We start from the raw sequence: 24,254 nt of genomic DNA, 5'->3' as shown, positions 1-24,254 counted from the left end.
TACGTCAAACCGTGTGATTCAATATCTTGAATCAGAGATTTTCCATACTTTCGGGACCCCTGAACAAATCCACTCCGACAACGGTCGTCAATTCGTGTCCAAAGATTTCAAAATCTTTTTGGATAACTACGGCGTTAAGCATGTACGAACGGCAGTATATTCGCCTCAAGCCAACATTTCGGAGCGGGTCAATCGCAGTTTTCTTAGCAAGTTGAGAATTTTAATTTCAAAGCAGCAAAATGACTGGGACCTTCATTTGTCCAGTATAGCATGTGCGTTGCGATCCGACATGCACGACTCGCTAAATTGTCAACCTTATTTCGCCATGTTTGGACAAAACATGGTAAACCACGGTTCAACTTATGCTTTACTAAGAAAACTAAACGCATTGCACGATCCCGAAATGTTGGTCAAACCGCGCACACTTAATTTGACACTCGCAAGACATATGTTGTCGGAGAATTTGGACAGGGCATACGTTAAGTCGAGAAACACTTATAATAAAAGATCTAAAAATGTCTCTTACCGTGAAGGTCAAGAGGTATTCCATAGGAACTTCGCCCAGAGTAATTTCGCTCAAGGAATCAATGCCAAATTGCTTCCGAAATTTTTAAAATCCCGTGTAAAAAAGGTGGTGGGCAACTGCAGGTATGAGCTAGAATCCCGATCTGGTAAAACTCTAGGCATTTTCCATGCCAAAGATATTCGTCAATAACCGGACAACTGAAGCGAAAAGAAAAAAAAAAAAAAGAACACAAAGTATCGTTTCAAAAAAATAAATACATTTTTTTTAACTTATCTGACGTCATCCTATTGTTTTGATAAGTGGGTTCGCGCCCCACGTTTAACACAGCAGCTGACACACAAAAAAGCTCTAACCTTTTAAAAAAATTAATCCGAACCAATTTGAAAATTAATTTGTAAAATTAATTAACTTTAACACAATTACTGAAGAAAATTCGAATTTTAAAACCCCGTCGGCAAAACAACACGCATCGCGATTAACAACAACATTTTTTTTGCCACGAATAGCAACATATGTTTCAGGTGAACGACCTCTGTTTTCTTTGATTTTAGCAATATGTTTATGTTTCCTTAATGTAGCGGATGTTTTTTTTGGGCATCTCACTCGCGGCTAGTATGGTTGTCTTCGTCGCACAATATTAAAAACAACCGACAAGCAAATTGCGAATTCCTGATTTGTTTACCGTTAACACTTTTTTTATTTTGTTCACACTATTTATTTATTTTGGATTTTTTTCCTTCACAAAGGCTTTTTATCACAAAAAACACTTAGAATAAAAAAAGCTTCGCCTAAGCCGAATTTATTCCGGCAATTTTGAATTTCACTTCAATCACTTGTCACAATGCACTACCCGGCCGCGCGAAAAAGAATGGTGGGTTCAGTTCGCATATCCCATATTAGTTTTATATGGAAAACGCGAAGCCCTGTAACCGAATGGGCTGTGTTTTGAACAATTAAAAATTATTATTTTTATTACATGCAAGTAAAACAATATCAAAATAAAAGTAAACAAAACAAACAAAAAAAAAAAAAACACCACCAACTAGGACAAGACCGACGACGACGACTCAACTGCTTCTGCAGTTGTTTATACTTATAACGAAATAGTACAGCAATGCTAACTCGCTCCCCCTCTACAGGGATAAGCTGAGTGACAAAACTTCTCCTTCTGGGCAGTAAGAGTTATGGCTGACATACGAATCACAATTGAGTGATTGTCAGCAAGTTCCCATAATGTGAGAATGTTTAGAGGGAATGTTGCGAAGGTGGGAAAACTCACCTCTGTTGCGTGACACAATTAGGATGCGATCGGTGTCATGACATATATGAATCCGACTCGCATCCAAAAGACGTTTGCAACAAGTGCGTAAAACACACCCACCAATGTTCACACCCACATAAAAAGATTAATAATTGCGTTATAACATTAATGTAATAATGCGTAATCTAGTGGGTGTGAAACGAGACAAAGGCTGGAAAATCCTGGTTAGGTAGTGTTAGTGAGATGGGTAGAGCTAGGGTTCTTGAGTAAATGCCGTCGGCAAGTACCTTCTTTTTTCAAATTATCCACCCTCGAATAAAGAAGCCCAGAAGAATTTGAAGAAGATACCGCCAAACGACCGTTCAAGGAACCTAGTTCGAGAATAATCTCAATTCTTTTTTTTGTTAAGATATAACCGCCAGCGCTGATTTTGGTCAAATCGAGATAGGATGTACATTCTTATAATATAAAACTTTAAAGAAAGATATATTTTTATATGTATATACATATATATATATATACGTCTACAAATTGGTTACTGAGGCCGTAAAAAAATTCTCTTTTCACGGCCTCAAATCTGTGTTTTTAAAGGAAACAGAAACAGGAAATTAACGTGCGGGAAATCCCTAAAAACCCCTGAAATCGTCTCGCCAATTAACCGAAAAACAAAGAAAAACCTAATAGTCATCATACATACATATATACAATTATAAAAGTGTTTTTTTTTACTTTTTTTAAATTCAATCTTAACTTCAATCTTTTTATTGTTCAATTTAAATTTTTTTTTGTACAGTGATAATTTAACAATTTTTTTTAGTTTAACATTAAAATTGAAAAAGTAATTTTGATAAAATAAAAAAGTGGTGTATATACATACCTACCTTATGCATATATATATATATTCGTATACATATATATATATAAGTGTAGATTTACCTTAGTGCGAATTATATTTCTTTTGGATGAAGTGGTAATATTTATATATTATTTCAAATAAAAATACAAAAAATAAGGCGTACTAAAGATCGCCACATCGAACCACGATTCATCGAGGGAGTGGCCACTACATCGATATTTTGGGGTGAGTGATATTTTTGGTTAACTAGTCGTATTGAGACAATTTTAAATATAAATACTGCCCAGTACATCCGTAGGATATAATAGTGCTAGCCTATAAATATATATACCCTACATTTTTTTTACTTCAGCTTTCAATTTTACCTAAATATTTTTACTTTCAAATTTTAATTATTTTAAAAAGTTAATTTAAATGTGAGAAATTTTTTTATATAAAAATGAAATTGTTAATAAAATTTGTCAGACATTAGATAAAAAAATATGAATCTCTAGATTTTTTAATTAAAAAGGGGAAGATGAGGTGATGAGGAAACCGAGGTAGAAGGGCGGAGGAAGAGGAACGTTGTTTTTAAAGGGGTTGTTTAGCGAGGAAACAACCAGGTAGGGTGGGTAAAGATTATCTCGCGCATCATTGACAGCTAGATGCTAAGCCTGGCATATTTTTTTGATAACGAGGAGGTCAAAGAATCCACTTCTGAGCTAGCGAGGGATATTTTGTGTGCCAGCAATGACCTCAACAGAGAATAAACTCGTTACATATGGCAAAAATTAGAAATTGAAATTCGAAAATAGGGTATTTGCAGTGAAACTGACAACAACACAAGTCCTGATTTTCCATCCCAAACCGACTCGAATCAGAAATAAGACTACATAGGTTTGCTAAAAAGTTTTGAAGTTTACCGGAACTCGTTTGAACTGATCCATTTTCATTGTGACTTTGAATTGTTGGCATTTTTTTTAAATTTTAAATGAATACATCTAAAGAGTTTTGAAAAAAAAAAATAGCGGACCAGTGACATTATTTTATTTTGTTTCCAACTCAATACCGTTGCAACAACTAGCGACCCTTCTTTCATTGAGAAGATCAAGTTGCTGAGTTTAACAATCTTACTCAGCATTCATGAATCCACTGGTCGGGATGGTATCCCCGCTATTATTCTGAAGAGGTGTTCTTTCACACTAGCAAAACGACTGCGTAAGCTTTTACATCTATCCCATTCTTCTGGGCTCGCTCACGTTCCTTTTTTCTAAGGTCATGAAAACGCTGATTAATTATCAGCTTAAGTAATATCTTGAGCAACGGAAGCTTCTTAATGACCGTCAATACGGCTTTCGTAGCAATAGGTCCACTGGTGATCTCATGGTTCATCTCACCGAACAGTGGAAAAAAACATTTACATCGTTTTAAAGAAAGTAAGATTATTTCACTCGATATTTTAAAGGCATTTGATAAAGTCTGGCATCTTGCTCTCTTATTGAAAATGCGTATTTTTGGTATTGACGAATCTTCTTCGTTGTATTAGATATTTTCTTTCGAACCGTTCAATACAAGTTATTTTAGACGGGTTTAAGTCTGAAACTCATCCCTTTTCTTCATTTTTATAAATGATCTCCTGTCTGCTACTTCTAATCAAATACATTGTTTCGCTGACGATAGCACTCTCAGCTTTTCATATTCGTTTCCAGACACACAACCCTCCCCTTCAGATGTGGAACTGCAACGGCAAAATATGTTAAGCTCATTAAATTCCGACCTACACAGCATTGTACAATGGGGAATAAAAAACCGTGTAGAATTTAATGCTTCGAAAACTAAATGCTGTCTTGTATCATTAAAGCCAGATAAACCGTCTTTGCCACTATCTATGAGGAGAACTTGCATCAACGAAATTAAAAATCTCGACATCCTCAGAAACCACCTTTTGTGGAGCGATCGCATACGCGATATGTCGCCAAAAATGCCGCAAGATGTTTGGCTTTTTTTTAAAAAGATGCAAGAAATGTTTCTCTCAGCCTGATCTGGCTACAATCTACAAAACCTGTATACGTCCGAAACTTAATATAACTCTCATCTCTGGACTGGTGCTCCAGCAACTTATTTAAACCGCTTGGGCAGTATTCAAAGAAAAGCTTTTAAAATGGTTGGGGACATTAACATTATCAACTTGATTACGTGACACTCACTAGCCAGTTGCATTCCTCCCCTTAAACAATAATACTCCCGTTTCTAGGAATGTCTGTAAGTTTACCCTTGAGCCCAACTTCGGCAGTACTATGAAGTACAGAAATTCATTTTTTAGCCGTACTACGCGAATGTGGAATGCCTTGCAATACAATTTTAAGAAATATTGATCATTATTTTATTTTTAGTTGCAAAACAATTGCCCTGGGAGATGGAACAGCTTGTCGAGAAACTGAACTCTGGCTTACAAATCTTTTCGATAAAGGCATTCTCGATCGCAAAAATATTTGGTACGATATCGTTTCCGAACAAGGAACATCAGTTTACTCTTGCAGTGATCTGGCTAAGAAAGAGTTTCCAAATCTCGATGTAAAACTTATCAGTGCTGGTAAGTAACTTACATAATGATCTATATTTTCAGTTAAAGCTTATTCATTTCTTATTCTCAAGTTTCCATTGCACGTCGATTGATTGATCCTTTAAGTGAATACGTTAAAGTTGAACCTCGTCATTTGGGTATTGGCATGTATCAAATGGACATAAATGAAAAACTCTTGTCAAAATCACTAAATGAAGTCGTCTCGGAATGTGTAAGTTTTGTGGGAGTTGATATTAATACGGCTAGTTTAAATGTTCTCAAGTAAGTCGTGTTTAAATAATTTACTTGAAATTTAAAAAGACATTAAAGTTTTTTTCTCATTGAAGATACATTGCTGGACTTGATCATAAAAAGGCAGAACAGATAGTTCAATATCGACAAAATATCGGACCTTTCCTTAACAGAAACGACTTACTTCGGGTCAAGACCATTGAAAAAGCAACATTTGTGCAATGCGCTGGGTATTTACAATTATATATTTCTATATTCTTTTAATCTTGTAACTTTTTTTTTTTTTGTAAATTAAAGTTTTATCCGAATTGATCCGAAAAGTGCTGGTGGCAAATTGCAAAATATGCTAGACTGTACCTGGGTTCATCCAGAAAGTTATACAGTTGCAATTGAGTAAGTTTTATTCTTTATTGTAGATAAAAATCAATCTTAAATTTATTTTATTTTTTGTCTTAGCATCATTCAACTATGCAACCTCGAATTGAGAGACATTGGGAATTCAGGTTTTATATCGGCTATAAAATCTTTTGTTAATTCCAACAAAATTGATGTTCTTGCTAATCATTTTGAAATTCCTGCCGAACGAGTAAGATTTTTGTATATTAATAAATAAAATAGATGGCGCCACAGCTCGTAGAGAGCCGGGGCATAGTGACTTATAAGTCTCAACCGTTCCTGTGTGCGAGTAATGTTAAAAATGGGGAGAACCTACAGTTTTGTTTTTATAACATTATAATTTGTCAATTCCCTGCAAGAGGCAGAACTCGTGACCAAAAAACGTTAGGGGAATGTAATAATTTAAAGCTTTCAGATTTGAAATAATCATTTGTAGAGTCAATGAGCATAGACAATTTGTTGAACTTACTTACTGTTTATTTGACTAAGAGGGCTGTTATTCCACTTAAAGTGGAAAAGTTCTAAGGCATATAGTTCTTCTTAAGCTAAGCTGGCTTAGATTGAAATTAATCGTCAAGGAATAGTTGGACATGAAATCGTACCATTCGATATACTAGCTAAAAAGCAGAACTCTAAATATTCTATGTGACCTAAAGAAGATGGAGTAGTACTCGTGACGTGATGGTTACTGCGTAAGACTGTCATGCCAGAAGTTTTGGTTCGATACCTGTCTGTTGCATTTTAAGTTATTTTGCATGGGTACTGCCTCTTGTGAGGTATTGACAAATCCTCCAAGAGTAATTCTTGTCATGAACATTGCTTTCTCAAATCAGCCTTCCCTGTCAACATTACTCGCTCACAGGAATAGTTGAGAACACAAAATCTTAAAAATCTACGTTGAATACTTTCTATTATATCAATCAAAGAATAGTACTTCGCTCATACAAAGCAAACGTATTCAAGAATCGGTCTGATAAAAGAAAAATACATAATTTTCGGGCAAATATTTTCACGAAACTACGAGGTGTGTTCAAAAAGTACCCGGAATTTTCGTTTTTTTTTTTTAAATGTTTATTTATTCGTTTACATCAATGTAGTCCCCTTCAAAGGAGTCCCCCGCAGATATTATACACTTATGCCAGCGTTTTTTTCCAATCTTCGAAGCACTCTTGATATGTCCTTGGGCATTCTTAGCGATTCGGCCTTTATTTCTTCGATCGAGGAAAAACACCGTCATATTATGGGTCTCTTCAACTTTTGAAATAGAAAAAAGTTGCACAGAGACATGTTTGATGAATATGGAGATTGGGGTCATTACTACGGTATTGTTTTTGGCCAACAAATTACGAACAAGCAACGACGAGTGAGCAGGTGCGTTATCGTGGTGCAAAAACCATGAATTGTTTTTCTATAAATCTGAGCGTTTTTTTTGGATTACTCCACGCAAACGTCGCATAACTTCAAGTTAATATCCCTTATTAACCGTACGACCTTGTGGTAAGATCTCTTGATGCACTATGGCATTAGAATTGAAGAAAACAGTAAGCAAACCCTTAACACTTGATCGAACTTGACGTGCTTTTTTCGTTGTTGACGTTGGATGCTTCCAGATGGTCGATTGTGCTTTAGTTTCGATATCATAACCGTACACCCATGTTTCATCACCAGTTATGACCCTTTCAAGCAAACTTGGATCGTCGTTGACATCAGTTAACAGCTCCTGAGCGATCTTCATGCGATTATATTTTTGGTCATACATTGTTTAAACAAGCAATAATTGCCGAGCTCATTAAAAGACGTCGAACCTTGGCAACTACCACAGACAAAGTCTTTTTGAACACACTTCGTAGGTGCACATGACCAAAAATTAAGGCAAAAAATACTACAATGTTCCAAAGGCAGTAAAGATTGTTGGTCATTTGTAAAAAATGAAGAATTGTTCCTTTTTCTCGGTTCCTAGGCTCGTTGTCAATGACACTCCATTTGTGAGCTCTTTACAGAAAGCTTATCTCTTTGCAAAGCAGTCTTGAATGTGGCAAGAGTCCTAAGAGAACTTAATACACATAAATCCGCTGGTCCGGATAGTATCCTAGCTATTGTTCTGAAGAGGTGCTCTTCAACGCTGGCAAAACTACTGCGTAAAATTTTTCATCTATCCGATTTCCAAAAAAAGCGAATCTTCCTCACTCTCTAATTACTGATCTATTGCACTTACGTCTCATCTTTCCAAAGTCATGGAAATGCTGATTATTTATTAACTTAGGAAATATCTCATCATTATTTAAAATGCGTGCTTTCGGTTTTCATGAATCCATGCTTTATTGGATTAGGAACTTCTTTCTGATCGGTTTGGATGGGTTCTAGTCTGAAAACAAAAAAATAAATGCTGGTGTGCCACAGGGCTCTGTTCTATCTCAAACACTCTTTCTTATTTTTATTTATGATCTCCTGTTTGCAACTTCTAGTCCCTCTTATTCGCATGTGGAACTGAAATGAAAAAATATAATAAGTTCATTACATTAAATTCCGACCTAAATAGCATTGTACAATGGGGAAAACCTCGTAAAATAGCTTCGAAAACCCAATGGTGTCTTGTGTCGTTATAGCGAGATATACCCCATTTGCCATTATTCATTGCATCAATGAGACTGAACATCTCGACATTCTTGGAATGTGTGTGAACAACCACCACCAGCAAGATGTTTATATTTCTCAAGGCGATGCAATTTTGTCCCCCTTCTGATCTATCTGTTATCAACAAAATTTACATACGTTTAAGCTTGAGTATAACTCCCATCGCTGGTCTGGTACTACTGCAACTTACTTAAACGCCTTGAATCATCATTTGTTCATTCGCGTCGCTTGAACCTTGTTGTTTCTTATCTCATCCTTTCTTACCGTTATTTTAATGGTTTATGCTCTAGAGAAATAGCCAGTTGCATTCCTCACCTTAAACAGTTCAACCGTAATACTCGCGCTTCTAGGAATGCTCATCAGTAAAGCCCAACTTCGGTCGTACTGTCAAGTACAAAGATTCGTTCTTTTGCCATACTGCGCGCATGTGGAATGTCTTACTATAATCTTTTTTCCCGGTCATTGCAATATTGAGTAATTCAAAACCATCACCTCCTTTCAAAACCTCTCTCCCTGTGTCTCTGCATAATAATTGTCTTAACATCCCCACTATTTCCCCATTACAAATTCATAAAATTAAAGCGTAAATTGGAAACAAGCTCTGGAATTCCGCAATATCTAAATATTATCTAATTAAAAAGGGTATAAAGATACATGCAACATTTTAGAAAAAACGAAAAAAATATGAAATGTTTGTTTTTATGGTTTTATTACGTTCTTTTACGCTACTCTTGAAAATTACCCCTATAACAAGGTTTGGAGTAGAATCATTATCCTACAAAATTTGGGCTAAGGTATCTGAATAGCTTCGATTAAAGTGTTCTTTTCTTCGAATTTTCTGCCGCCTTCATAAACCTTACGAGATAGCAATGACCAATGGTTTTTAATTGTATTTAAGTCCGGTGAATATGGAAGCCATGCCAAAAGTTCGACGTCTTCGAATTGAATCCAATTTCTAACAACCGTGGAAGTGTGGAGTCTTGTCTTGTTAGAAAATTGAAAGAAGAGGTCTAGAAATGACAGCTCAAGCAAACTTAAATAGTTTTTCCCATGGATTGTTGTGGACAAAAACTGCAAGTCAATTGTGTCATAGTAGGTAATAGCTTCCCATACTATTAAATCTGATGTTTAGCTATGATACGAGTATCTTGCCAAAAATAAGATCATCTTGTCTCAGATCATGGAAACAAAACCATCATTCACTGCTCTAAGCAATAGATGAATACAGATTTTAAAATTTACATTATAAACGGTGATTTTTTAAGAGCTTGAGAACTTTTTAAAAAAAAAAAAAACGCATAAAATTTGCAAAATCTCATCGATTCTTCATTTGAAACGTTAGATTGGTCCATGACATTTACTTTTTGAAGATAATTTCATTTAAATGTTGACCGCGGCTGCGTCTTAGGTGGTCCATTCGGAAAGTCCAATTTTGGGTAACTTTTTCGAGCATTTCGGCCGGAATAGCCCGAATTTCTTCGGAAATGTTGTCTTCCAAAGCTGGAATAGTTGCTGGCTTATTTGTGTAGACTTTAGACTTGACGTAGCCCCACAAAAAATAGTCTAAAGGCGTCAAATCGCATGATCTTGGTGGCCAACTTACCGGTCCATTCCTTGAGATGAATTGTTCTACGAAGTTTTCCCTCAAAATGGCCATAGAATCGCGAGCTGTGTGGCATGTAGCGCCATCTTGTTGAAACCACATGTCAACCAAGTTCAGTTCTTCCATTTTTGGCAACAAAAAGTTTGTTAGCATTGAACGATAGCGATCGCCATTCACAGTAACGTTGCGTCCAACAGCATCTTTGAAAAAATACGGTCCAATGATTCCACCAGCGTACAAACCACACCAAACAGTGCATTTTTCGGGATGCATGGGCAGTTCTTGAACGGCTTCTGGTTGCTCTTCACTCCAAATGCGGCAATTTTGCTTATTTACGTAGCCATTCAACCAGAAATGAGCCTCATCGCTGAACAAAATTTGTCGATAAAAAAATCGGATTTTCTGCCAACTTTTCTAGGGCCCATTCACTGAGTACCCGTGGCATGATGGTTAGTGCGTTGGACTGTCATGCAAGGGGTCTTGGGTTCAATCCCTGCCTGTGCCACCTTAATTTAAAAAAAAATAATTTTCGCGGGTACTGCCTCTTGCGAGGAATTGACAAATCCTTCAAGAGTAATTCTTGTCATGAAAAAGTGCTTTCTCAAACTAGCCTTTCGGATTCGGCATAAAAATTGTAGGTCCCCTCCATTCCTGACAACATTACTCGCACACAGGAATGGTTGAGAGTTGTAAGTCACTAGGCCCTGGTTCACAACGGACTGTTGCGCCACCCCATTTTTATTCACTGAAAATTCGACGTTGTGGCAGATCGTTCGGCTTCAGTTCTTGCACGAGCTGTATTTTATACGGTTTTACACCAAGATCTTTGCGTAAAATCTTCCATGTGGTCGAATAACACAAACCCAATTGCTGCGAACGGCGACGAATCGACATTTCACGGTCTTCAGCAACACTCTCAGAAACAGACGCAATATTCTCTTCTGTACGCATTCGTGTGGTTGGTTTAATGTCCAATAAAGTAAACTGAGTGCAAAATTTGGTCACAATCGCATTAATTGTTTGCTCACTTGGTCGATTATGTAGACCATAAATCGGACGTAAAGCGCGAAACACATTTCGAACCGAACACTGATTTTGGTAATAAAATTCAATGATTTGCAAGCGTTGCTCGTTAGTAAGTCTATTCATGATAAAATGTCAAAGCATACTGAGCATCTTTCTCTTTGACACCATGTCTGAAATCCCGCGTGATCTGTCAAATACTAATGCATGAAAATCCTAACCTCAAAAAAATCACCCTTTACAACAAAAATGTTTACAAAAATCAATAAAACATGGCGATTGCTGTCTGTCAGATTGACAATTGACCACAATGGCTTCGTTCAATCTCGTGTTGGATACGGTATCTTAGATAGGTGGATTTGTAGATACCTTCTTGAACGAGTAAGATAGCTGTATTGAGATAGCTGTCACTTTTAACAGAAACGAGGACTATTATGGAGTGACAATACCTAGATGTAGTTTGGAAGAATTTCGATCCCATTTCCGAATGAGCAGAAGTTGCTTTTGCGGTAAGAAAAGCTGAAATCAATTTTCAAGTTTCTTGAAATTCAACCATCTGTTGAATCAGCTGTTCTGTCAGATACCTACATACCCCAGAAATTCTTGGATAACTTTTTTGACACCCCAGCTATTTTTGATCAGCTGTTATTTTACACGTAAAACTTTAACAAAAACGTATCCGGATACCCTATCTGTTCGAGATGGAACGCAGCCAATGAATGTAGAAAGCCCTCGAAATAATTTCTTTTCGATATTAAACAAGGGATTTATAATTTTCAACAATATAAAGTTCATGATAAATTAAAAAAAAATATTTTAAAAAGTGAATAGAAACACAATCAGAAATGTTCGTTCATTAAAGCAGTTCTATATCTTAGAGCAATTTTGCAAAATTCATAAACTTTGACAAAATTCATTTCAATTAATATAATTTGATCTTCGGATAAGCAGTCTTTTTTGAATATATTCCTTCAGATTTCTCTAAGGATATGGCATTTTCCAAAGAAGTGGACAATATCCTCTCTTTCCGATAGGTTACACATATTACACTCTAGGGGCAAATCAGGTCCGTGTTGAATGTAACTCAAATATATTAGTTCACTATGTAGTCTGACCATCATAGAAATCACACGGACATACTGGTAAACTCTGTTAATCATGAGCTGCAGAGTTTCCGGAGAATGCGCAAACATGACAATATCGTCTGCGAACAGAAGTGCCTTAATCCGCATCCATGCTAAATCCACTCAGCCCGACAGGTAGTCTAAAAGGTCGTCTATTAATAGTGCAAACAATGTAGGGCTTAATGTATGTACAACCTTGTCTCACTCCCGATGAGGTTTCAAACCAGTTAGAGACTTCTTCACCTATCCATACAGCCGCTCTTTACATCGGTACTCAAGAACGTGACGAAACTTCAATGATAATTCAAGACTATATAGCTTATAGAATAGTGCACCTCGATCGATTGTATCAAATGTTGCTTTAAAATCGATACAAAAAACATACAGCTTTTTCTTTTCTTTCAAAAAATTCTTTGCCAATCTCCTAAATATAAAAATATTATCTATTGCTGAATATCCTGGTCAAAATCCAGTCTGGAGCTCCCTCAGCAAGTTTCCAGTCTCAATCCAACTAGCAAGAAGATTATGCATCATCGTTGTAAATAGCTTGTAAGATGCATTTAAAAAGGAGATCCCTCGGTAGTCAGCTGGATCGAATAACGATCCTTTCTTGTGGATTGGAAATATAATAGCATCTCGAAATTCATCTGGAAACAGTTCTCCCTCTAAAACTCTATTAAAAAGTTTTAAAAGGTGATCTTTGAGCATGATGGCTGAAACACATGGCTGAAACACAAACACGCTTCAGCTTCGGCTTCGCCTGACGTTTACAAGTTCAGCCATAGGAATTCAATGCATGCTATCACAATAGAGCTTCGACCTCACGTTTCGTTTGACAATCGTAAGGAAAAGAACGTAATGTAACGTAATGTGACTCCAAACGGAAGCTCTAGTTCAATTATCTAAGCATTTGCTTTGTCTGACAGCTCATCGGCTGTAAAAAAATGTCAACAAACAAAATATTTGCTCTTTGGAGGGATGAAATAATAGAAATGTCATTCAAAGCAACCTCGAAGCAGGCCTAACGTAACGCAGACGAAGCCGAAGCTGAAGCGTGTATGTGTTTCAATCAACAAACACGCTTCAGCTTCGGCTTCGCCTGACGTTTACAAGTTCAGCCATAGGAATTCAATGCATGCTATCACAATGAAGCTTCGACCTCACGTTTCGTTTGACAATAGTAAGGAAAAGAACGTATTGTAACGTAATGTGACTCTAAACGGAAGCTCTAGTTCAATTATGTGAACATTTGCTTTGCCTGACAGCTCATCAGCTGTAAAAAAATATCAACAAACAAAATATTTGCTATTTGGAGGGATGAAATAATAGAAATATCATTCAAACCAACCTCGAAGCAGGGCTAACGTAACGCAGACGAAGCCGAAGCTGAAGCGTGTATGTGTTTCGGCCATGACAGTCCCATACTTAAAAAAAAAAAAATCCACTGGAATATCATTCGATACGGCTGCTTTTCCATTTTTAATGGCTGAAACACAAATGCGCTTCAGGTTAGGCTTCGCCTGACGTTTACGAGTTCAGCCATAGGAATTCAATACATGCTATTCCAATGAAGCTTCGACCTTACGTTTCATTTGACAATCGTAAGGAAATAATGTAATATTACGTAATGTGACTCCAAACGGAAGCTCTAGTTCAAATTTGCTAAATATTTGCTATGTCTGACAGCTCAACTGCTGTAAAAACGTCAACAAACAAAATACATTTGCTTTTGGAGGGATTCCCATTGGTTATTATTAGGCTGTGTAAGCAACTTCCGCGATAAATTGAATTTTTTCGATTTCAAAGCTAATATTTTTTACTTCACGAAAAATAAAAACAAACTTTTGAGAAAAACAACAGCTGCTAATGACAGAAGGCCATTTTAGAAATGTCTTATTGGAAATGTCATTCAAAGCAACCTCAAAGTATGCCCATCGTAATGCGGACGAAGCCGAAGCTGAACCGTGTTTGTGTGTCAGCCATAAGCGTCTCGAGCGTTTCTTCCAACTCGATAAAAGTAAATGCACAGTCCAGAGAGTCGACCACGAATCGAGGTGGTTCGAATTGCCACTTTGTCGGCGATGTTTCAGGATTTAAAAAAATCCTTGAAATGAGAATGCAATACATTTGAATACAGTTTTGTGTGGATAGTAAAACGTTTTCCATTCAGCTCCCTAGACAGTTTCCAAAAGTCAGCTAAGTTTTAACAAGATGCTAATCGGACTGCTTGCTTTTTAACGTTTCAGCTCTTTAAACTTCTTATTGGCCTTTATATAAGAACCCTTAAGAAATCCTTGGATGGAGTTACGGAAAACCCTCAACCACTCAAAAGATAATTTCCGAGCTTTTTTACATTTTCGTCAAACCAGAGTTATTTTCTTATATTTCCTTTGTTTTGGCTAAGTCCTTGTTCACAATTCGTTCTAAGTAGGAATAGTCCTCAATTTTGAGCAATATTCTATGTTGCGAGATTAATCCGATGCTGCTTTTGTACTTGGCCCAAAAACAGTTCTTTTGTTTAGTTTTCTTCGTTAGATAGTTTCACTTTTTTGTATTATCCTTCGAAACATGGCTATGCTAGCTGATATTCCACTTTTAATCCTTGTTTTAGTCGCTAGTAGTGTGGAATAGACTAGCCGTAGAATTAACCGTTTTTTTTTTCGATGTTGTTGCTTTTGCCTTGTCTCCTTTTTGGTTTTTCCCATATTTTTGTGGATCAGCAAAGTAATTGCTTACAACTGTCTTACTTCTGTTAAGTCTCTTCGTTATTGCAAGCCCTGTGAGTTCCAAGTCCTTGAAAGCCTTTAAAACCTTTCCGAAACCCATGTGTGTTTCAAAACAGTTTCTTTTCACGTTCTCTTAAATATGCTATACAAATGTTTTTTTTTTTTAAATCGCACATGTAAAACCCTGCATTGAAATATTCGCAATGGCCTCATTCTAGTGAAGCACCTTTTTATACTCTTATAAGTAGTACATTGTTTGGTCTTTTGGAAAATTACAACGCTCGTTCCTAATTTGACCTTTAATTTTATGAATTTGTAACCGTGTCCGGGTACAAAACCTCAACCAGAAATAAGAAGCGAAAATCAATTCCGTGTGTATTACGTTTGCGTGTCTTACATTTGTCAATATTTAAAATAAAACGAGTTTTATCACCACCTTTTCTATGGATCGAGTTATTTATTCGATAAATGTTAACATCATCTGCATAGATTAGAAGTATAGAGTTATTTAAAACAGAAGGCAAATTATTAATAAATAAAACAAACAGCAATGGACCAAGGTGACTTCCTTGAGGTACACGAGAATTGTCTTTAAATTATCATTTCATTCACATAACGAAACGTTCGTTAAGTCCAATTTAACTTAATTTATAAATAAAAATTGTATGGCTTAATTTGTCAAATGCCCTGAAGAATAGAAGAACAAATAAAAGATATTATGTCACAATCAAAGGATTCAAATAATTTAGGAAAAGCAGATAATTTCCCTATAAGACGATGATTAAACTTTCCTTTAAAGTACGTGTCTTTATATTCATAATTTTTTGTTTTTTATAATTTTAGTTGAGAATTGTATTAAATGCACTTCAAAGGGAGCTACTTCAAGACTATAGACCGGATTTCGACAGAAAAGTTTTCATTCAGGAGATTACAAAACTTGATGATTTATTCGTTGGTCAAATTGTTACAGGTAAAGTGTGAAGTAATTTCGACATTTTTTAAATTTAACTCATGTTAATTTTTTATTTTAACAGGAGAAGTAAGGAATATTGTTTCTTATGGAGCTTTTGTAAATATCGGACTTGGTATAGATGCGCTTATACACAGAACCAAAATGAATAAAGCCAAATTGAACCTGGGTGATAGAGTATCCGCATCAGTTATTGATCTCGACTTAGACCGCCAACGTATATCGCTAAGACTAGACGAAGTGATTTAATTTTTGTTTCGTTGTTTTTTTGAAAATTTTAAGTTTTCATCTCTGTGAGAAACATAAACACTTAAATGTTATTTTAAAGTTTAAGCAAAATATTTTAAAACAATGTTGTTTTAAATTCGTCAAGGTATTTCCATTTTGTACCTACTATTAAATATTCTTCTACGAAAATCAGTTTTTTATTTAAATAAGACGACACATGAGAGGAACCTCACCCAACTTGGAGCGCGAAACTGGAGACATCTAGCTAGGGACCGAGCTAGATGGAGAAGTTTGTTGGGTGAGGCCCTAGTTCACACAGGACTGTAGCGCCACCTTAAGTAAGTAAGTACGTGAGAGGAACACGCTTTTCGCGCGTGAGAATATATCAGAAAAATGTCAATCTGCTTAGAATTGATTAGACTATTTAATTTATGCCTACAAATATTATAAACTTAATGATCTTCAGGAGACATGCTTTTTATGAGATTTTCCCAAGCCTTGTTTCTTTTGCTTCGAAACATTTTGGACTCTTTCGTATACCAACCATGGATGACAAAGTCTGGAATATTGGGATATTTTAAAGGGACCGATATCTTGGATGCACAATTCCAATACATTGTAAAAGTCTGAAAATGCATCGTAAAAGTACGTTATTTGAAATTAGTATATTCTCAATACCACAAGCAAATAGATGTTCAGAAAGCTGCTGAAAAGTCAATAGAATAAGTCATGTGAATTATTATTTTTTAGTAAACGACCGTCCAAGTCAAGAAAAGTGTCAAGTATGGGATGGTATTTATGTTTATTTGATATAGCAGTGTATGATTGAACTACTGCCTTACTTATACCGTCATATAAAAAAAATTAATTTAAAGAATTCTCAGTACTGCGCGGCGCTAAGATAAGATCGTGTAATAAAAGAAGCTCCTGTTGAGGCGAACTCAATGGTGCTTCTAAAGAAGTCTAGTCTGCTGATGTTAATGAGGACAAACTAAAAGGGTAAAGTCACCTAAAACGAGAATATGGCTATCCAAACCAGCGATGTCTAAGAGCAAGAGAAAGTTCAATAAAAACTAACGCTGAGCTTTTTGAAGCAATGTATGTATACGTGTAGGAATTAAAAGGCTTCTTTCTTATTGATTAAGGTTTATTATAAGTAATTTATTCAAACAGTTTTAATTTAATATTTTAATTTAGTAATAGAGATTGCAAAAACAACTTATTAACAGCAGATTTAAGTTGAACGGCTTAAGACAAAAACAGCAATAATTCCTCGTCTGACTACGGCTTTTTATATCATTCGTTTATGGTAAACGATTAAGATGATAATGATGATGTTCGATGACTGTCGATTATATGTTGATATGATGCAGTGAGTGAGATATCCTACATCCGGCCATCCTGTAGTTCTTTCGACTCGGGCGAATCACTTATTGAACCATCAACTTCTGTTCTCCATGGTTTCATGAATTCACTGCTTGTTGTTGTTTTGTTTGGACCCTGAGAAGATTGCGAGCATTTTTGAACAGTGTATCGATTGTTTCTTCTTTTGCTAACAACTTTATATGGCCCTAAAAAGAGAGAAGAAAGTTTTCGACCTGTTAAAAATTGGGTTCTTTTAATGGCAACAATGTCACCAAGTTCAACATTTTTAGCAGCTTTGCGTTTTTTATTGAACGTGGTCTGATCTTCAGCTTGAACTTGCTCTTTTTAAAGTCTTGCTTCCAGTCGAATCTTATCCCATTTTTCGTCCAAATTTCGTAAAAGTTCCTGCTTTATCATGTCATTCAGCTCCATGTCTTCTTTTTTTCTGATAGGAAAACCAAACAATACCTCGAATGGAGTCCGCTGCAAAGACCTCTGCATAGTGCTGTTGATTGACATCTGGACCTTGGGAACAAATTTAAACCATTTCTCCGGTGATTCAGCAGAAAGTCTTCTCAAAACATCGTTAATAACTCGGTTGGTTTTCTCAGCTTGTCCGTTACTCCTTGGCATTCCTGTGGTGATAAGAACATGCTTAATATTTTCTTCTTCACAAAACTCACGAAATGTTTCTGAGATAAAAGCACCACCACGATCAGTAATGATTCGGAGAGGATTTCCAAATAGCTGCTGCTGTCCCTGAAGACGTCGTACAACTTCTTCAGCATTTAAAGTATATTTAGAAAAACCATCCACAGCAGTTAAGATATATTTGTATTGTTTTTGTGTCACGTCAATGGGGCCTATGTGGTCTAGATGCAACGTGTCAAGTGGTAGATCGCCTTTATCAAGTTGCTCAATGTATCCTTCCTGTTTGCCTCCTTTGCGATTCACTAAAATACATTTAATGCAATTAAGAAGACCATTTTTAATTGAGAATGTTGTGGTAGAAGTTACATTGCCACTTTTGACAACAAACTTTCTACCGTTAAGCATATCATAAAGTATATGCAGCAATGGCTTGTTTATGCCAAGCTTGCTCAGTTTTAGGTAAAGACCCTCTAACCATACGGTGTCAAAGGCCTTTTCCAAATCAACCAGAACAGCACCTGTGCATTGTTGTTTTGATTTATTCCATTGGATATCAGAAACGAGTTTAGACGCAGCATGAATTGTGTCATGACCCGCCTTAAACCCGAACCGTTTATCCGGAATTATTTTGTTGTCCGCAGCCCACTTAGTCAGAGCCCTATTAATGATTTTTTCGAAAACTTTGCTGATGCTCGGAAGAAGACTTATCGACCGAAGATTTGACGGGTTGGAGTTGTCCTTTCCCTTTTTCGGGAGAGGATGAACCACAGCGGTCTTCCAATGCACTGGATAATATGAATTATTCAGTGCATTGTTGAAGAGTGTGGTGTAAATGTCAATTGCTTCCATCGGTAAATGTCTTAGTACAACGTTGGATATACCATCGACACCTGCTGACTTTTTGTTTTTTATTGAATTAAAGATGAGCTGAAGCTCAACCTTAGTCACTAACAAAGGACTTGGTCCCGTTTGCTCGGCGATTATGGCATTTGCCAAGGAATCGTCATTGAACCGCATGAAACCGCGGTTCTCAGATCGCCAATGTGTGATATCATTTCGAAGGTAAAAGTGATTAAGTAGGGCTCTGTTTTCCAGGTCGTGGTTGGGGCGAATGCTAACATTCACCTTGTACACTTGCTGGAAAGCAGCTCCCACCGCCTCCACTTTTTCCTTCGGATCTTCAATTATATAAAAGTCATCGTCAAAGATGGCTCCTTCTGGATCTATTTGCGCTGTCATGAGTACGTCTCTGTTTTCTTCGGTTCTTTGGAGTTTCAGACTCGGAAGGTCATTGTCGTTCTTTTTTCTGAATATCTTGTTGATTTTAGGGAACATACTAGGGTCGCTCGAATTAACTGACCGGATCTTGCGGTCCCAGTACTTGTTAATTGATAGCCTGTAGTTCTCCTTAATCAACAGATTGACATTTTTTATTGACGACTTCAGTGTCCTAACCTCCAAGTCGTGTGGGTCTGTAAGTCGTCTGTACAAATTTTTGAGTCTTGTCAGTAAGCCACTCTTGTGCTTTCGCAGTGCGTCAATTGTCGAGTTTCTGTAAGCGTCCATTTGGTCCCGTTCTCTGTACTTTGGGATTGTCCGTTCCATCGTTCGTTTTATTGTTTCGTCCATCTGTTGTAAATGTTGGTCAATTTCTGTATTTGTCAGGTTTCTGTTGTTTGGTGGGGCTATGTCACTCGAACGAAGTTCTCTCGCTAGGGCATTGGTAAAACTAGGCCACCGCATCTTACTGTAATTGTAAGAATGCGTTGGAACGTATTCCTCCAACTCCACGCGTTCGTTCGGAATCTGCATTACAGCCGCCAGTCCGCAGTGATCACTGTCGTACTCGACTGTCTGTAAGCAGTTTCGCGGGTGATTACCCACTTTGTCTGTAACTGTCAGTCTGGTGTCGTACAGCAAAAGGTCCAGAAAGGAGCCGCTTCTTGGATACGATGGCCTTTCAGTAGCCAGCAGGTCGACGCCATATTCAACGCTGTAAAGATTCATCAAATTAAAAAGATGATTACCTCTGGGATTACTATGTTGATTTTCCCAATCTTCATGTTTTGCGTTCAAATCACCGGCCAAGATGAAATAGTTTTCTTCCAAGCTCAGTTTCAGTTCCCTAAAAAGAATCTCGAGTTCTGAAGCAAAGTAAGTAACCTGCGGAGCTCCAGCCGCATAAGCCGCAATCATATACATCCGCTTCCCTTGAGTGAGAGAGATGCATACAACGCAAACTTCTAGCGTCTTGAGCTTTCGCAATTCATTGTTGTATATGACTTTATAATTAATACCTTTTCGTATAAAGAGAGCGACACCGCCCCCTTGAGTGGAGTCAGGCCGGTCTCTTCTTACGATATTGTAATTTTTATGAGTCAATTTGTGTTTGTGGTTTAGCTTAGTTTCGCTAGCCATAAACACATCGGGACTGTAATCTTTCAACAATTGGAACATATTGGCTCTTCGTTCAATCCTAATCAGTGAATTTACATTCACAGCTAGGACTTTTAGGCGCGTCTCCGGCAGCGCGCCCATTATGGTCTAAATTGCGCCACGCCAGGCAACAAAGAGTAGAGATGATCTACCCTTTTGCCTTGCTCCTTTATCTGACTTTGCAGTCCTGTTAGTTGACCTTGAATGCTCAACAACAAGGCTACAATGTCAGGCTGCACCTCTGGTGCCTTAGGCACAGTGGCCTTGGGGGCAACCGTTGGTGGAGCCTGTCTCGTATTCCCATTCCCTGACACCATTTGGGCGTAAGAGAATTTGGGATCCACGAATTTTTGTGTTGGAGCCTGTCGAACTGTTCGACTTTTTTCGGCTTTTTGACTGGCCTGTTTTTGCTTCATTTGTTGGACCTTAGGGCAACCCCTATAGTTAGCCGGGTGCCCTTGGTTTCCACAGAGGACACACTTGAGCAGGGTCAAATCCTCAACCCGCTCATTCCCCAGCTTACATTCTCCTACTTTGTGGGTTTCTCCGCACCTGACACAACGCAACTGCATATTCCAGTTGGCATTGGCATGGCCAAACCACTGGCAGTTAGTACATTGTAAAATGCCGTCGTGCCTTTTTAATGTATCCCAGCGTGCAGTTTGATAGTCGAGAGATGTGATTTTCTTCACACTATCGAAACTGCTTTGGGGCGATAATGTTACCAGGAACATTGGCAGCCTATAACCCTCTCGCCTGGACTTCACCGTAGTGAACGGCTTGACCCCGATAAAATCGAGATCGTCCGTGGCTTTTTGACGGAGCTCAGCTAAGAGCTCCTCTGGTTCCGTGCAGGAACTTATGCCCTTCAGAAGGACCGTCTGGAATTTTTCGCTCTTAGGCGTATAGCTGAAGAACTCAGCGGTGGCCTGTTTGAGCACTTCTTTAAGTAGTTTGTATTCGGCCAGTGAGAAGCACTGTACCGTATACCGCTTTTCTTTTTCATTTAGAATATTAATTAAAAATTTGCCCTTAGTGGCCGACTTACATACCTGTTTCAAGTCTTGCAGGTCAACCCGGTAGGTTCTAATTGGTGGCACCTTCTCCTTCTTGGGCTGTGGTTGTTGCTGCTTCTGCTGCTGTTGTTGCTGCTTCTGCTGCTGTTGTTTCTGCTGCTGCTGTTTCTGCTGCTGTTGTTGCTGCTGCATTGCTTTAGTTGAGGTCGATGGGCCCTCAACATTTGGGCCTGTCACTGCTGATGGCGGTTTTTTCTTTTGCTCCGCTCCTGTGTTTTTGGGAGCGGGCTTATGTTGTGGTTGTTTTTGCTGCTGTAGTTGTTGTTGCTGTTGTTTTTGCGCTGCCTCTTCCTTTCGGCGCGCCTCTTGTTTCAGTCTAAGTGCAGTGAGGAGGGGCTCGATTTCCTCCTTCAGCTTGTTGAGGCTTTGCTCGAACTGGCTGATGGCTGCCTATTTGGTTTGCAGGGCCTGTACCAGTTCGGTTTCATCCTGGAGGTCCGCCATTACCTCCAAAGCCTCCGTTGGCGGCGGGACTGGCTCTGGCTCCGATAGGATTAAATCCATATTCGGAGACCTGAAGAGCCCCTCTCCACCTTTGGATACATATTCAATTTTATCCGACTCGGCGTAGTCGGAAAACTCACTCTCGGTGGTAATTCCTCCTTTACCACTCTCCATTTCCTTCCGCATGTCCCGCCGCTTAGCAGAGTTGGCCCTCTCCACTTTGTTTGGGCTATGCTTCTTTATCTTTCTTTTTTTGTTGTTTGTGGCCTTCATCCCTTTTCTCCTTCTCCATCTCCTTTTCTTCCCAACAGATAAAATCAACAATTTCTCTGTTGTGAAAAAAAGCTATTAAATTTTTTGTTGACTCCGGTTGGGAATCGAACCCACGACCCTTGGATCTGCTTCCTGACGCCACTTCCACTGGACTATCGAATTGATGTTTTTCCTGGTGGCAAACTGCCAACTTTACTTATAACTTTACTTGCACTGTTTTACTTTAAAATAAATATAAATAAAAACACTTCTTCACTGCTTGGAAGTCAAAGAACGACTTCGTTAGTAAGTCTATTCATGATGAAATGACAAAGCATACTGAGAGATATATTATCCATCTTTTTACAGCATTTTTTGTTCGGATAGGCTGTTCTTGCGGCTATAATAATAAATTGGATGACATTTTTTGTCATCACCTTGCTGCAGCATTATCGCTCCGATTCCTACTTGACTTGCATCCGTGTGAACTTCTGTGATCCCATTTTGTTTGTAAATAGCTAACACAGGGTTTTTTATTAGAGAATCTTTCAGATCGTGAAAAGCTTTGCGCTGCTGGAAATAAAATTGAAATTTAACATCTTTTTTAGTTAAATCAGAAAGAGATTTAGCTATCATCGAGTAGTTTTTAATATACTTCCTGAAAAAATCACTAAATCCAAGAAATGGTTGCACATTCTTAGGCTCTGGAAAATTTTGTACAGCATTTATTTTGGCAGGTGATGGGCTTATTTTGCCATCCTCAACGCCGTGTCCCAAAAATTCCACCTTACACTGCGAAAATCTGCATTTTGACCAGTTTATTTGTAGGTTATATTCGGCGGCTGTGTCCAACACCATTCTCAGTTTTTCCAAATTTTCATCTTCAGTTGCTGCCCATATGATTTAATCATCTACATAGATGTCAACGATGCCTTTTCTTACCAAAGCGCTACAGATCGATTTAATAAAGCATATGAATGCTGCAGGAGAATTCGACATCCCATTCGGAGCAAAGTTGAACTCATGGAGGCCTTCATCTGTCACAAATGCAGTATATTTTTTGCTAATTTCTGCAACTGGGACGTGAAAATACCCATTTTCAGGTCCAGTGTTGTGTAGACCTTTGCTCCCTGTAAATTATCAATTATGTTTTCAGCTAGGATGAGGAAATCTAACTTTAATAGTTTTTGAATTTAATCGGCGATAATCAATAAAAATTCTTGGGCTGCCGTTTTTTTTGCTTACAATAACCACTGGGCTGCTAAAAGTTGAAGACGATGGCCTTATAATTCCGTCTTCAAGCCATTTTTCAACTTGCTCCTTCACCACTTTTTTTCACTAATCGGAAAGCGGCGGGGTTGGCAATAAACAGGTGTTTCATCTTCCAGCATTACAGTCATCTCAGTCGGACATTTTCTTTTCCCATTCGGCTTATAGTTTTCGACGAGGCGTTTAACATCAGCTGCATATTTGATTTGTGCATCAACTTCGGCATTCTCATTAATATCGATCTGCATAACGAAATGAAGTTCATCCTGCTTTGTAAAAAATCGCACCATTTTTATCAAAAATAACACTGGCTTTGGAATGACTACTCTATGCTGACATCATCAATAACTAACATACCATAGAAGCTTCCAATAGTTCTGACTTTTGCCGGTGCCAATCCAACAAGACCTATATGTGTTGTGGCCAAACAGGTCATCTTAAGCTTACGAAAAGCATCTTCTCGCATCAGTGATACTTGAGCACCAGTGTCTATTAACGCCTGAAATGACAAATTATTAAAAATCACGATTTAAGAATTTAATATTGAGATTGTATTTGCTGCTTTTGGTTGAATTTTGTTTGGGCATGTGGGTGCCATGTGTCCAGCTCCATTGCATGAA

General features: G+C 37.7%; 1 protein-coding gene across 3 annotated transcripts in view; it reads left to right on the top strand.

Annotated features, from left to right (window-relative positions):
* LOC129938536 (S1 RNA-binding domain-containing protein 1-like) overlaps positions 1 to 16,330 on the top strand; it is a 38,795-nt gene extending 22,465 nt beyond the window's left edge. For all 3 annotated transcript variants that reach the window (XM_056046162.1, XM_056046163.1, XM_056046161.1), the window contains 7 exons: positions 5,016 to 5,215; positions 5,278 to 5,467; positions 5,533 to 5,667; positions 5,735 to 5,830; positions 5,894 to 6,023; positions 15,787 to 15,913; positions 15,978 to 16,330. In XM_056046162.1, coding sequence (XP_055902137.1) covers positions 5,016 to 5,215; positions 5,278 to 5,467; positions 5,533 to 5,667; positions 5,735 to 5,830; positions 5,894 to 6,023; positions 15,787 to 15,913; positions 15,978 to 16,162 — 1,063 coding nt within the window. In that variant the 3' untranslated portion in view covers positions 16,163 to 16,330. The remainder of the gene's footprint in view (positions 1 to 5,015; positions 5,216 to 5,277; positions 5,468 to 5,532; positions 5,668 to 5,734; positions 5,831 to 5,893; positions 6,024 to 15,786; positions 15,914 to 15,977) is intronic.
* Positions 16,331 to 24,254: the final 7,924 nt, after the last annotated feature.

Source organism: Eupeodes corollae, chromosome 1 (assembly GCF_945859685.1).
Source record: "Eupeodes corollae chromosome 1, idEupCoro1.1, whole genome shotgun sequence".
NCBI classification, from domain to species: domain Eukaryota; kingdom Metazoa; phylum Arthropoda; class Insecta; order Diptera; family Syrphidae; genus Eupeodes; species Eupeodes corollae.
This window is presented reverse-complemented; position numbering and strand designations above follow the sequence as displayed.